The following is a 13,739-nucleotide window of genomic DNA, read 5'->3' as shown; positions in this document are numbered from 1 at the left end:
TCTCTCTCTCTCTCTCTCTCTCTCTCTCTCTCTCTCTCTCTCACACACACACACACACACACACACACATTGAGTAAACTTTACCAAAATGGCAAAGACTGACCATTCTTGAGGCTTCATGATCCCTCCCTGTCTACTCCCTAGTGTAAGTTAAAATGGATTTTCCTTTCCTTTCATGAAAACAGAGCAGCTTCTGTGCATAAAGCTCATTATTCTGGATTCTCTTTCTTCTGCACACGGAAATGCACAATGTTTCTCATTATTCTGGACTCTTTCTTTCTTCCACACACAGAAACTCACAATGTTTCTCATTATTCTGGACTCTTTTTTTCTTCTGCACATGGAAACTCACAATGTTTCTCATTATTCTGGACTCTTTCTTCTGCACACAGAAACTCACAATGTTTCTCATTATTCTGGACTCTTTCTTCTGCACACGGAAATCCACAATGTTTCTCATTATTCTGGACTCTTTCTTCTGCACATGGAAACTCACAATGTTTCTCATTATTCTGGACTCTTNCTTCTGCACACGGAAATCCACAATGTTTCTCATTATTCTGGACTCTTTCTTCTGCACATGGAAACTCACAATGTTTCTCATTATTCTGGACTCTTCTGCACATGGAAATGCACAATGTTTCTCATTATTCTGGACTCCTTCTTTCTTCTGCACATGGAAACTCACAATGTTTCTCATTATTCTGGACTCTTTCTTTCTTCTGCACACGGAAACTCACAATGTTTCTCATTATTCTGGACTCTTCTGCACATGGAAGTGCACAATGTTTCTCATTATTCTGGACTCTTCTGCACATGGAAATGCACAATGTTTCTCATTATTCTGGACTCCTTCTTTCTTCTGCACACGGAAACTCACAATGTTTCTCATTATTCTGAACTCTTTCTTTCTTCTGCACACGGAAACGCACAATGTTGTGTTGAGTAGATGGCTCAGCCGGGCTGACTAGCAGTGCTTAATGAGACATGTAGGAGAATAGTGCATCTTTTGGTGCCCAGCATCTTGGAATTGGCACACATAGGTTGCATAGTCCAAGTTAAAAATATACCTTTAAAAATGAAGAGGCCACTGAGATTGCTGTGCTGTGGGCATTTTGTTCCTTCTGCCTCAGGGTACCTGTGCACTATCAGACAATAATAAACACATTTCAAACTGGAGTTTGTATTTTATTTAAGTAATAAAACCTTAAGAGTTTCAAAAGTCTTCTTGGCACACATTTAGATTCACAGGATTTTTGGAGGCCAGGAATATGTTTTGAAAGCATTCTCACTTCACTGATAAAAGACAAATAGTAGACTGTGGTGCGCAGTGATCACCTTATACTCCATTTTATTTATAATAAAGCAGACAAGCTAAGTATCAAATCATGAAATCCCAAAGTCCTAATTTGAAGCTAAGTCGTATGTTTTTGTGTCTTATCTGAATTGTGCACAAAACCTTAGGTTCCATGTTGCATAGTAAATGCCTAATGTTGACTTTAAACTCTGTGAGTTTAGCTATTTACTCTTCTCCGGAAAGGTGTCATGATGGATAGCTAGATAGTGATTCTGATATAGACATGTTACAAGAATATATCTTTAAAAACATCACATTTTAAAAGAATTAGATATAACCATAATTTCTGTAGGAACCCAAGGTAAGCGGTGACTTGATTTTTTTGAATTGTGTTTTTAAGAATAATTTCAAAGTAGGATCAGGGATTTTCAGAGACTGAATGTTTGTAGGAGGCCAGCATCATTTTGATTACCTATAATGTCTCATGAAATGTTTACATGTAATAGGACTCTGTAGCAAACAATTCTTAAAGAGGTTGTAATGTTAAAGCCTCTGCCCAAAATCCTTACGTAAAAAAATACTCATCTTCATTAAAGATGTGATCCTTTTCAAGCAGGTATTTTGAACTTGAAGCTGCTGTTGCTAAGGAGTTGCTAAGGCAAATGAACTACTCAGCACTAATGTGCAACTTTACTCCTTAGAAATAGTAAAATCATCCGCCCAGCTTCAGAGCCAAAGAGGGAGGAAAAGTAAGAAGGGTCAAGTGGAGAGTTGCCTCTTTCTGACAGTTGTCCAGCACAAACTCTCTTGTTTCTCACTTTTCCTTACCTCTCATGGAGAAAGGAAGCAACCTCTGTGTGTGTATGAAAGTTATACATGTAAACTAGGCCACTTAGCAGGGCACGGTTCTGTGAAATTAGAAGATCCTTGACTAAGACAAAAGGGATGTGCCTTCCCATTGAAGAGAAAGAAGCTATGGTTGCTGATCTAATACATCTGCTGGTGCCCAAACTCAGCAAAGGTTTTTTTTTTTTCTTTAATAACCCAACGGTAAGAGTAAGTCAATATAGAGAACTATGCATTAGTGCATAAAGTACCAAATACTTGTGCCCTAAGCATTTTGTTCATGAGTTTGTCTAAAATATTTGGAATCAATAATTTATATTCTTTTATTGAGTGCCCACCATATCGCAAGTACTGATTTTCTATGTGCTGGGGTTCTAAGGAAATAATATACAATTTCTACCATGCAATCTCACAGTAGAGCATAAAAATAACAGTGGGCTGTAATTCATTGAATACAGTCTATAATAGAATTGTTGAAATATTATCAAGGCTTGGGATTATGTTCACAGTTGATTTTTTTTTTAAATACATTTATAAAGTATCTTGAATGGTAAATGCCTTTGGGTTTTAGTAAACATCCAAAGATCAGGCACTTTCTGATCTACTTCCAGTGACCAGAAAGAATACACACAACATAACAGTGGGCAACTGGGATGCTCTTAATTTTTTATAGATCAGGGTCTATCATCACCTGGTGGCAGGATATTGAAATTGCAGTTCAAGCCTTGGGTTGTGCCATTTGTTTCTATCAAGTCGGGAAATGTCAAAGATATTACTCTTAATGTGAATTTTTAAATGTAAAATAGTGCAGAGAATAATACTTAAATTTACTTAGACCTACACTTTTAGATGGAACGTACTATATCTATGCTATAGTAAAAACATGTGAGCAAGTTAGATGGGAGCACATATTACATATGAAAAATAAAATTCCTTCTTAATGGTCATACGATCCTCAGGAAAAAAAAAAAAACACTTAAATGTCCTGGTAATTTATTTCTTCATTTGCAGTCTCAGGGTTGTGAGACTGATATTTATAAGCAAAGCATTTTATGCAATGTTTGACACATAATAGACACTGTGATTTTTTAATTATTGTTCCTTTTACAGCAGTGCTTCTAAATAAAGGTCTTTGCATTCATCTTCATATAATCATGCTCTGTTTATAATTTAAAATTAGGAGCAGTTACTATGGGTTCCTTGGAAGGGGTGTGGCTAGAATAATCTGGCTGTTAATATTATTTTCCAAATCTCATCCACTAGTTTTGTTCTGAAACAAGATATTGTAACTTTCCTGGCAAACTCCTATCATTCTTAAAAACTTAACCCCAAATGTAGCATCTCCAGTTTATACTGTCTTTTAACATTCTCTCTATACTGTTAGGACTCAACGCATGCAAATCAAAGTTCTTCTCCATTTGAATTGTAAGTTCCTTGAAGGTGAGGACTGCAATTTATAATTATTTTTGGGGTCTCATATTAAGAATTTAGCACTAAACTTTACTCACAGGGCTAAGTAAATGTTTATCTACAGCAAGCATTAGAACTGAGAGAGTCCATTCAAACCTTTGTTAGCTATTATTGTGTTAGTATTCTCGAATTGTTTGAAGAGTCTTTATATCATACATTCTTCAACAAGATTTTCTCTTGAAGCTACTACTGATTTATTTATTCCTTACATTCTTTATATTAGTAATAAAAGACTTCCATATAGGGTACTATCTCTACCAAGCCTATGTTTGTTTTTAACACTGGCAACAAACTTTAAGAAAAGTATTGTGCTCATTTTACAGATGAAGAAGCTAAGAGTAATGAAGGTTAGGGTGTCGTTTTATTCCCAAGGAACTGTTCAGAAAACCCTAGTTGGGTTGAATTAATTAGGTCTTGGGATAGTATATATGTGACTATTGATCTTCACTCATATATATATATATATATATATATATATACACTTTACTTTTAAATATATATAAAATATATTTAAATATATATATATATTTAAAAGTAAGCTTTTATATATACACACACATACATGTATATATATTGTCCACAAATGAGAACATAGAAGTTAATTCAACCAATGATCATTGATATTTTTCTAGATATAGAAGGGGGGAGGTGTACTTAGGAATTCTGCCCTTTGGGCTTTAGGAATTTTTGTCTTCCAACCTTAATCCTGATATCTCCCACATTCTTGATTTACAGCCTAATCATAATAGATTATAATGAGATAACTGGAGGCCATACCTGGCTGAAAACAACAAACAAATCTATTGTTCTTTTTCAGTTGAGAAAAATTAGACATGCCTTCTACCTTCCCTTTCCTTTCTCTTCTTGACTGTGTCCATCTTTTTCAATCACTCAACAACTTTTTTACTGAGTTCATTGTTCCACAGTAGAGGAAAAGCTTACTTTTAAATCAGGAAGGCACTGTTCTGTGTGCTGTGAAATTCTGTGATGTTGTGTGTGTCAGGTGCCTAGTACGTTGTTTAGTGTATGGTAAACTTCTGGTACGAGACTGCATATTTTACTCTCATTTATAAACCCTTTTGTTTGTCCCTCCTCCCCTCTCTCCTTTCATCCCCTTCCTCACTCTCCTCTTTTTTCTAAACTGGAAACCTCCTTGCCTTTTATAATACATCTATTTCATTATTATCAGCTGCAAAATTATAAATGAACCTAGACCTTTTTATAACACATTGAATTATTTTCAGAACAGATCCAAGCAAATTAAACATTATATCCTCCAAGAGCCTAACAGCTACCCCAGATCTCATCACTTGTTATACTTTTTTTTTTTACTTAAATTTAGACAAGGACTTCTTTGCTTTGTTTTTATTTTCTTTTTAGTAGAGCTCTTTTGAACTAGTATTAAAAGGTCTCAAATCTCTTAATGCAGGGATCTTCTGAAATCCTGACCCTGCAGACTGTCATGTGCTGGAAAGAACATATCAAAGTCCAGACTGTTGCTACATCTAAATTCTGTCCATTTTAGAAAACTTCCTAAATAAAGCAATCTTCTTATCCTGTGCATTTCTTTTCCAGGGAGTCATATTATTTTTTGAAGGGTGTTGTCCAAGGCAAATTTAAGAAGGCAAATGTACCTTGCCTCTGGAAAGAAGCCTACATTCAGAAGCCACTCAAGCATGAGTTTAGGAGAGTGGGCGATGGTGTATAAGTCTGCTCTGGTCAGTTTACGTGCACAGGTGAACTCTCAGCAATTCAAGTAGACCAGCAATCTGTTAGTCATGCATTCCAGACAGCAGCACTCTCCCGCAGACTATAGTAGATATGCCACTTAGGAAGAAGAAGGGCATCAAACAGTCAGATCATATATCTTTGAGAGAACATTCCACAGTGAATTTCTAATTCTCTTGCAGTGTCCGTGTCAGCCTGGTGCATCTTTCTTGCCTCAGCAATATGTGTCCACTTTGCAATAAAACTGATTTAATGTTTCTACAGGGGGAAAAAAAGACCACCAACACCGTGATTCAACAAAGAAAAATTAAGCTTTAGATTTTTATCAAAGCTTTTAAATATAGTATCCCATCATCTGAGATTAATTATATTGTCTGTAAAGGAAGAAACACCAACAATTTATATATTTTGTTTTGAAAAGGGAAAAGGATAAAAAGAAACTGAACCACAGGAAAATGTCAGGTCGCAGTCACTGATGATGCTATTTAAATGGTGAGCCATAATTCTATTAGGACAGAGCACATGCAATTCCAGATTTCTGCATGACAGTGAAGGAGAACCAGCAATTGTGTGTGTGTGTGTGTGTGTGTGTGTGTGTGTGTGTGTGTGTGTGTGTGTTCTACCTTCCCTCACCATTTTGCTAATTCAATTGAGGAGCAAGAAAAGATCATCTGGACAGCCAGAACAGGAGGCAAGGTCTGCAGCTGTGCTCGGGGGACTGGTGTGGAGAGAGGCGCAGACTGACTTGGAGTTTTGTGTGTTGCACGTGAATGCTCTGGAACTGCCCTAATCGACTGAAAATGAGCCAGCCACAGTCATATGGAACAGGTCTGTTTAGCCACATCTTTCGGTAGCATGGCAGATGGTAGACCGTCAATGGGTGGTATTGATTGGCTGGATTTGCCTTAGGGTAACAAGACTATGGGTCTTTAAAACCCCCGCTTCATCTTATTTTTCTTTGTGCAGCTTCGTACAGTAGTGGTTTTCTCTTCTCCCTGCCCCAAAGCCCTGACCCTTAGCATTTCCTTTTTCCCTTTTGAAATCTAAAGTCTTCCTTGGTAATCAAGTTAGAAAGGTTACCTTGAGATAAACACTCTTTAAATTATCACCAAGGCAAGAAAACTCGAGAATATTTTATTTACTAGGCTGATTACATTTTAATGTTTGAAGAAAGTGACATTTTTTAATTAGTGTTTAAGACATATGGTGAGTGTACAAATTAGCTTATTTCATACAACCAGAGTTTGATGAGAGCAACTCCTCCTTCTCACTCCCCAGTTAAAAATTGTCACTTGAAACTTAATATATGCGAGGAGGTTAAATGCTATTAAATGATGCAGACTTGACTTAAAGATAAAGGAGGCAGTTGCTATCTTGTGTAGCTAAGTGCTGCCTGGATGGACTGGAAAAATACAAGAATTGGCATTTGTGTCTCCAGAGATGTGGACGTTCAGAGCTTCAATATTGTCCAGCCAAGAAAAACAAAAATGCCAGGTATGTGTGTGTGTGTGTGTGTGCACATCCAAGTGCACATTCATGTGTGTGTGTGTCTGTGTGTGTGTGTTGGCTTCTGATGTAGACACACTGAAAAATAAGCGCCATGGGCTCGCTTTGTTAGTAGTAAGCTCCTTCTTAAGATACGGCCGCATAACAATGCAGCTCTATAGCCTTATATTACCCTCTTCTCCATCTCTGGGAGATTTCAACTTTATTTTCCTCTTTATTCTTGGCCGAAGATCAGGTTAATTGGAATAGAGTGCTACAAAGAAGATGCCAAGTTAGGTATGCCTCCAAAACAGCATCCAGCAAAAGTGTTCCTCTTCAGGGTAGATCTTAAGGGAAAAGAAGAGCTCTGGGTAGAGGCATGTGTCTGGATTGAGCTTGCGGTTGTTTATAGCTGGTAGTATGACTGCACTTTTACTTAGTTTTGGTTTTGCCTTTTGTTTTTGTTTGTTTGTTTTGGTTTGCTTTTGGTGTCTTTGCTTTAAGCTTTTGGTCATTTACATCAGATGAGACGGTGTCAAATAAACTCAGAAGAAAAGTCACACCTTCGGCTCTTGTCTCCCGTTTGTATGTGTTTTCTTCACATAGTATACGCACATCTGAATCCAGTTTTTATCGAATGTGCATATTTCTCTCATTGTAAAAAGAAAAAAATTTTCATGGACTTTTTTTAAGTTCTCCCTTTCTCAGGGTTAATTGTATTCCCCTCATTCATCATTTGCAGAATGGAACAAGTCTTGCTTGTGCTCCATTCTTCACAGTTCTTGTTAGAATTGCGTGGTAGTGTCTTGTTCTGTTTTGTCTCCTTGCTTTAAGTCAAGAGGAAGAAAATTATTTACTTAGACATAATAGAGTAGAAACAAATTTGCCTGGGTCTCACATCACATCCTATACCTAAAAGCAATTCCAAGGAAAAAGCACACACACACACACACACACACACACACCTACCTTTTAAGCCACTCTATTTCAATCTGAGCACTCTACCCACCTGGTGGTTATATAGTGAACTGTTACTTTAAAGAGTAGTTTAAACACCAGCCATGTTTGGGGCAGGCTGCTCTTGCAAAGAGAGCAGTGCATGTAACAGGAGTCTACTGTGTGAGAGATAAGGGGAAAATTCAGCTCACTGACTAGAGGTTTTAATGTGCGAACTCTGGGGAAATAATATATTGACTGTTCCGTGGTGCGCAAGAAAATTGAAGAACCCTTTGCAGACGGAGTGCTTTGCAAAGGATTCTATCTGTTTCTCTTAAAACAAAATCTGTGGCAAGATGTTTGAAATCAGCAGGACGCTTAATGCTGCTTTATTAAATAATGAGGTAATATTTTGTCACTTTTTTCTGGGCAGCATCTGTTTTTACCCCCCCCCCCATCTTCCCCCTATGTTTATGAAGGGTTCTTTTTTCTTCTTCTTTTCCCTTTCCCTTTTTTTTTCTCCCCCACCCCCCTTCGTAGAAGTCTAGAAAAATAATTCATGCTTCTCTTTCTGTTCTTTGCTTTCCGTGCTTTTGGAGAATTTGGTTGTCTATCTTTCTTTTTTTTTCTTCTGTTTCCTAGCCCATTGTGCCACGTAAGGCTTCTCCACTGTGCGGAGTAGGTAGTTATTAACGCTGAATTGGCTTCTGGTACAGTCCATCTGGACTCTGTGTGGGAAAGCTGGCTGCCGGCGACCGAGCTGAGATATCTGCAGCCTTTGGGATGTATGCATGGTGGCGAGGGGCTGCCTGATATGGGATTACTTCTTTTAAGGGAAATTGTTATTAATGAGTCAAGAAACTGCTCATTTATGGTAAGAGGGACACAGCGGCACAGCCAGCCCCACAGCGCTGGGATACCGTTTTTTGTTTTGTTGGTTTTTTTTTTTTTTTTTAGGTTGCCTTGGCTGCTTGGAGTGAGACAAGTTTCTTTCTGTGGTGGTGGATTGTAGCAGGAAAAAAAAAAAAAGAAAAACATGCATGACTGGGAGACTCGCCTGCCTGATTCTTAAGATAATATATTGAGAATCTGTTGCTTTACAAATGTCACACCACTGATGTAGTGGTCAGCCCCTCACGCTGAAAGATGAATGGTACTATTGGAAATGCGATAATAAGGTTGACTTTTCCCAACAATAGGATTCAGCCTTTGTCTTTAGAGAAAAGGCCTCTGAGGACATTTGTGCGTTTGTTTGAGGATTCCTTTGAAAGACTATAGAGTGGAGGTTTTTTTGCAGAAGTGATCAATATACAAAGCGCATGGATTATTTTTTTTTTTTAGCCTAGCAAGACCAGGTGATTGTTTATGGTATAATGTATAGTTACTATTTTGGAAACATGGCCGGAATGTTTTTAAATATACCTAATGTTAATTTAGGGCTCAATGAGTATACTATGATTAATATGGATGAGAAAAAAAGAGGTGCTAAAAATTTCACTTTCTATGACCTGCATAGAAATATCAGGTAAATATTTTGTTCCAAGAGAGCTGTTTTTATTTACATAATTGTCAGAATTGTGTCAATATACTCCTCCAATATTTTGATATCGGTGAGATACAGACAGGAGGACTTTGGCTGTCAATTTAGGACACATAGACCTATCCTATATGTGAACGCCAAGCTGTTTGGAGCATGGAACCTGGGAATTCATCCTTAGAGTGCAGTGCAGCAAGTGCTACGGCTCCAGTGTGGCTCACAGGACTCACCCCGAAGGTGCTAAGGAAATCGTTTTTTAAAGTTTCCTTCCTTCACTGTTGTTCTACCTGAAGGGCCCAGCTCCAGTCAAGCTTCATGTTTCTGCTCCTTCTTCATCCACCTTTATTTCTAAATGCTGGATTTATTTAAATGTAAGCACAAGGATTTACGTCATGTGCCTGATACATTGTTCCATGGTATATCTGTATTTTCACAGAGTGTGTATATGTATGTTTATTGCCTGTGTTCATGAAGCTATGCTTTGAAAAGAATTGTTTTGACCTTTAAAAATGAAGGGTTGTATCTTTCTTTTCTAGCAATTTTTCACCAACTCATTTACACTTAGACTCTGAAGTCCAGAAATATAACTTAGTTTGACCTGTGGTTCCACTATTCCTACTCTAGCCCACTGTCAACTTCAGGCAAAAATTAAACACTACATGGACTATTTTTTACCTCTGTGCACTTATTGAAAAAGTTTATTAAACTGTGAAGTTTATTAAATACATAGGGTGTTACCCTTCTTCATAGGTATGAGGCAAAGGGTCTCAGGTAAGCCACTTAAAAATCCAGGCCCCAAAAAATCCTGTGTGTAGTTTTGCAAATGTAGTGATACAGGGGCTATGAAATGTGTCGTAAAAGCATACCGTCTATATACACCACCACATACTTGCTAATTGTCCCTTTGTACGTCTTTTAAGAAGGCAGGGGCTGGGGAAAGAAGCGAAGGGAGAGGCAAAATATCTCCTGTTCGGTTGAGCAAGATGAGTGGTCTGCACACATAATAAACATGAGGCTGTTTAATTTCCAAATCATGTTTTACCCTCACCACAGCAGGGAAAGCAAAAGTGAGTATATTTTTTAAAAAATACAGAGCATGCCCCTAAGTTGGAAAATAAATTCATTTAAATAAAGCATTCATCCTTCTCTGTTGTAGAAAGCTCACACAGAAGACAGAAAGGTAGAAGCTGACAGCTGCCCTCCTCCTTCCCCAGCTTTTTCTTTCTTTCTTTCTTTCTTTCTTTCTTTCTTTCTTTCTTTCTTTCTTTCTTTCTTTCTCTCTCTCTCTCTCTCTCTCTCTCTCTNCTTTCTTTCTTTCTTTCTTTCTTTCTTTCTCTCTCTCTCTCTCTCTCTCTCTCTCTCTCTCTCTCTCTCTCTTTCTTTCTTTCTTTCTTTCTTTCAACTCTTAGGAAATAGTTTTTTAAGGCAAAGTTGTGAACCCAGTTCACTCAACAAGCTTAATCCCAAACTTGAATGCTTTTGAAATGTTGGTCATGTTAGCTGTAAAAAGAGCAGCACTACTTACAGAAAACCAGCGATACTGGGAAATAATAAAGTTAAAATGTAGAATTATTAGCACATTAAAGTGCTTTTGTTGTATCTTTAAGCCTAGAGGCACATCATTAAATATGCATTTCGCTAGAAAGCAACTGTCAAGAAAGATAAGGTGGTTGAAAATACTCTCCACAGAAAAAGCCCTCTATCGGAGGGATGGGCTCCTGTATCCCCCAGGACCCGGAAAGGAAGGACACTCCCACTGTGAAGGCTTGCAGTCCTCCAATGACCTGCAGTTGTGACAGGACTTTTTGAGCTGGAAGAAGGTAAAAGGTAAAAAATACAAGCATGGCTGTTGTTGCTTCAGCCGGGCTTTAATTACCAGACACAAGAAGCAGTTCAGAAATCTGGTCTCTGTTGTTGTAGAGGTCACCAGATCATTAACATCGTCAATCTGGCAGTAGCTAATTTAAATAGCACCTGATGTTGCAACGCCTCCCTTCGCTTCCCCAGCCAATCAGAGTCTGGCTTCAGCTGACAGATGGTCCCATAAATGGATGTAAAAAGGGGAAGCTTCGAGCCAATTTCAGCTAGGCTCTGTTCAGTTGTTCTTATCTACATCCTAGAATCAGGGGTTTCAGCTCACTGCGCCTTTTCTTCCTCTCTTTTTTTTCCCCTTTCCCACCCCACCCCCTCCCAATAATAGATTTACTTTCCAATCATCCACACTGTGGTCTGTGGATCTTTAGTATATATATATAAAAAACAATAGTAGTCATTTTTTAAGTATATTCTGAAACCTTTGCAAATTTTAAGAGAAGAGTCGAAGCGCTGCGAGACCCAATATTTGCCAATAAGAATGGTTATGGTAGGTATGCCTAGATATATAATCTGTTGTTCGTGTTGCTAGAGGGAAGACAAGCGTCTACACCTTGGCCAGTCTTAATGCTTGCACGAGAGTTTAGTTCTCTGCTGCTCTCTTGTTCCTTCATTTACTATATCTTTTGTGTAGCGTGCGGGTAGGTCCTTTTTTTTGAAAAGCAGTGGGGAGAGAGATTGTCATTTTTAACAGGTCGTTGTCAGTTTTCCCTTCCACATAAAAGCCGAGGGTGGGGATGGGCTGAAATAATTGCTGGTTTGTTGAAAGAGATTCTATTACTTGAGACCATCTGAGGGGGGTGGAAGGGGGTTTCTTTTTGTAAGAGAGAAGAGGCTTGTCTACAATGCCTGGGTTTTATGGGGCATTGGGTGGATGCAGCAGGGTTAGGAATCTCTCCATTTCTGTGCTGGTGGAAATGTAAACCTCGAGAGGCAGCTCCTGGATGCTGAACGTTGAGATGGGCAGTTGTGTTTCTGGGGACTGCGCAGTCAAAACGGCAAAGAGAGTGATTTATTTGGGCTTCAGTAAACGCTGCATCTTGTATTTCAAAGAGTTTCCTGTCATGACCTCATAAAAAGAGGAGGCGGCTTGTATGTGTAGCGGTGCCTGGCGTGTTGAGTTGTTGCTTCCTTCTCTGGGCAGCAGCTCTGTAAGAAGGGAATGTCAGCTTTTACATAACGCTCCTTTCTGCTTTTGACACACTGTGTGAGGGTCCATCTTCTGATCACAGATGGAGTGGAATGGCTTGAAGATGGTAAGTGAAAAGAAGGCAGCTTGGAGGTTCCAGCCGTGTGTGTGTGTGTGTGTGTGTGTGTGTGTGTGTGTGTGTGTGTGTGTGTAAGGATGGTGGACTGCATCGTAAATCACTATTCTGGTGTGTGTGTATTAGTATTTCTTTTTCTGAAATTCAGAATCTGCCTCTAAGTATAATGGCATTGCATGCACACAAGGCATATACTGTCTCTTCCATCAAACACATTTTAGGCAAGCAAGGTTGGTGTCTTTTTTTGACAATCACAATGTCACCGTCACTGTTGGCTGGCGTGTCCACCGCCTCTGTGAGCCTTCAGCCGAATTACACGACTGTTAAAGTTAAAGGCACATTTCTTTTTCAGTCTTCGTGCTAGGAGTGATGGGGAAGGCTGGGAATGAGGGGTGGAGGAGGTGAGATTCAGTACCAGCAGATGCAATTGTGAAACAGGACTTTGAGATGTGGATAGGGAAGTGAAGTGGAAAACCTTTCTGCCGAAGTAGTAAATCTATTTTTAGCATCATCTTTTTCTGGAAAAAGAAACAGGGAAACTCCTTGAGTGTTGTTCCTGTCTCCTGGTGTTGACCCTAAAGATATGGCACAAAATGGCACGAATTGATGCCATGAGTGCCCACTTTGACTTTGAATTTTCACCAGCAATATATTTCAGGGGATTGGGGACTGGGTAGTGGGGAAAGCTATAAATTCATTTTTAAAAAAAATCAGAGAAGCCGGAGGAGGACTTTTCACTCTGCATAGATGTTATAACAAAGCTATGGTCTTTTCCCCATTCTTAGAGGATTGCCTTTGTCTGGCTGCTTGTTTTGATGGGTGTAAAACAAATAAGATTAGACCGAGCAGCCCAACTGAAAGCGATAGCTGGGAGGAAAACCCTATGAAAGGTTGCCGGGGAAACGAACAGAGGCAAAGCCGAGCAGGGAGCAGGTGGCTATCATGAGAACACACTGCAAACAGTGTAAAAAGGGAGGAGGGGGGACAGGACCTCGGTTATCTTTGCTGTTCTTTGTGACTAGCCCAACTTTAATTATTCTTCATAAATAGGTGTTAATTACATTTCTAACTCTGGTTTACAGTGATTTTTCAAATCTATTTTTAAGCATCTGTTCAGTCTCTCCTCTTTTTCTTTTTGTTTGTTTGTTTAAAAAAAAAGAGAGAGGAGGGGGAAGGGAGAATAGGGTCTCTCTGTCTCTCTCTGTCTCTCTGTCTCTCTATCTCTGTTTCTCTCTCTCTCTGTTTCTCTCTCTCTCTCTCTCTCTCTCTCTCTTTCCCTGCTGTGAAATTGTACGTGCAAAAA

The 13,739-nt window shown here is 38.8% G+C and overlaps 1 protein-coding gene across 7 annotated transcripts in view; it reads left to right on the top strand.

Annotated features, from left to right (window-relative positions):
- Window positions 1-13,739, top strand: part of Elavl4 (ELAV like RNA binding protein 4) — a 143,385-nt gene that overhangs the window by 46,822 nt on the left and 82,824 nt on the right. For 2 of the 7 annotated variants that reach the window (XM_021161017.1, XM_021161015.2), the window contains exon 1: window positions 11,371-11,661. The exons of 1 other annotated variant lie outside the window; for it this stretch is intronic. In XM_021161017.1, the coding sequence (XP_021016676.1) occupies window positions 11,653-11,661 (9 nt within the window). In that variant the 5' untranslated portion in view covers window positions 11,371-11,652. Of the gene's footprint in view, window positions 1-7,951; window positions 8,167-8,480; window positions 8,637-11,370; window positions 11,662-12,067; window positions 12,428-13,739 lie in introns of those variants that run through there. 4 more of the 7 variants (XM_021161016.2, XM_021161014.2, XM_029476648.1 and 1 more) reach the window with 3 other exon arrangements.

Source organism: Mus caroli, chromosome 4 (assembly GCF_900094665.2).
Source record: "Mus caroli chromosome 4, CAROLI_EIJ_v1.1, whole genome shotgun sequence".
In the NCBI taxonomy this organism is placed as follows: Eukaryota; Metazoa; Chordata; class Mammalia; order Rodentia; family Muridae; genus Mus; species Mus caroli.
The sequence above is the reverse complement of the archived record's forward strand: the minus strand, read 5'-3'. Positions and strand labels throughout refer to the sequence as shown.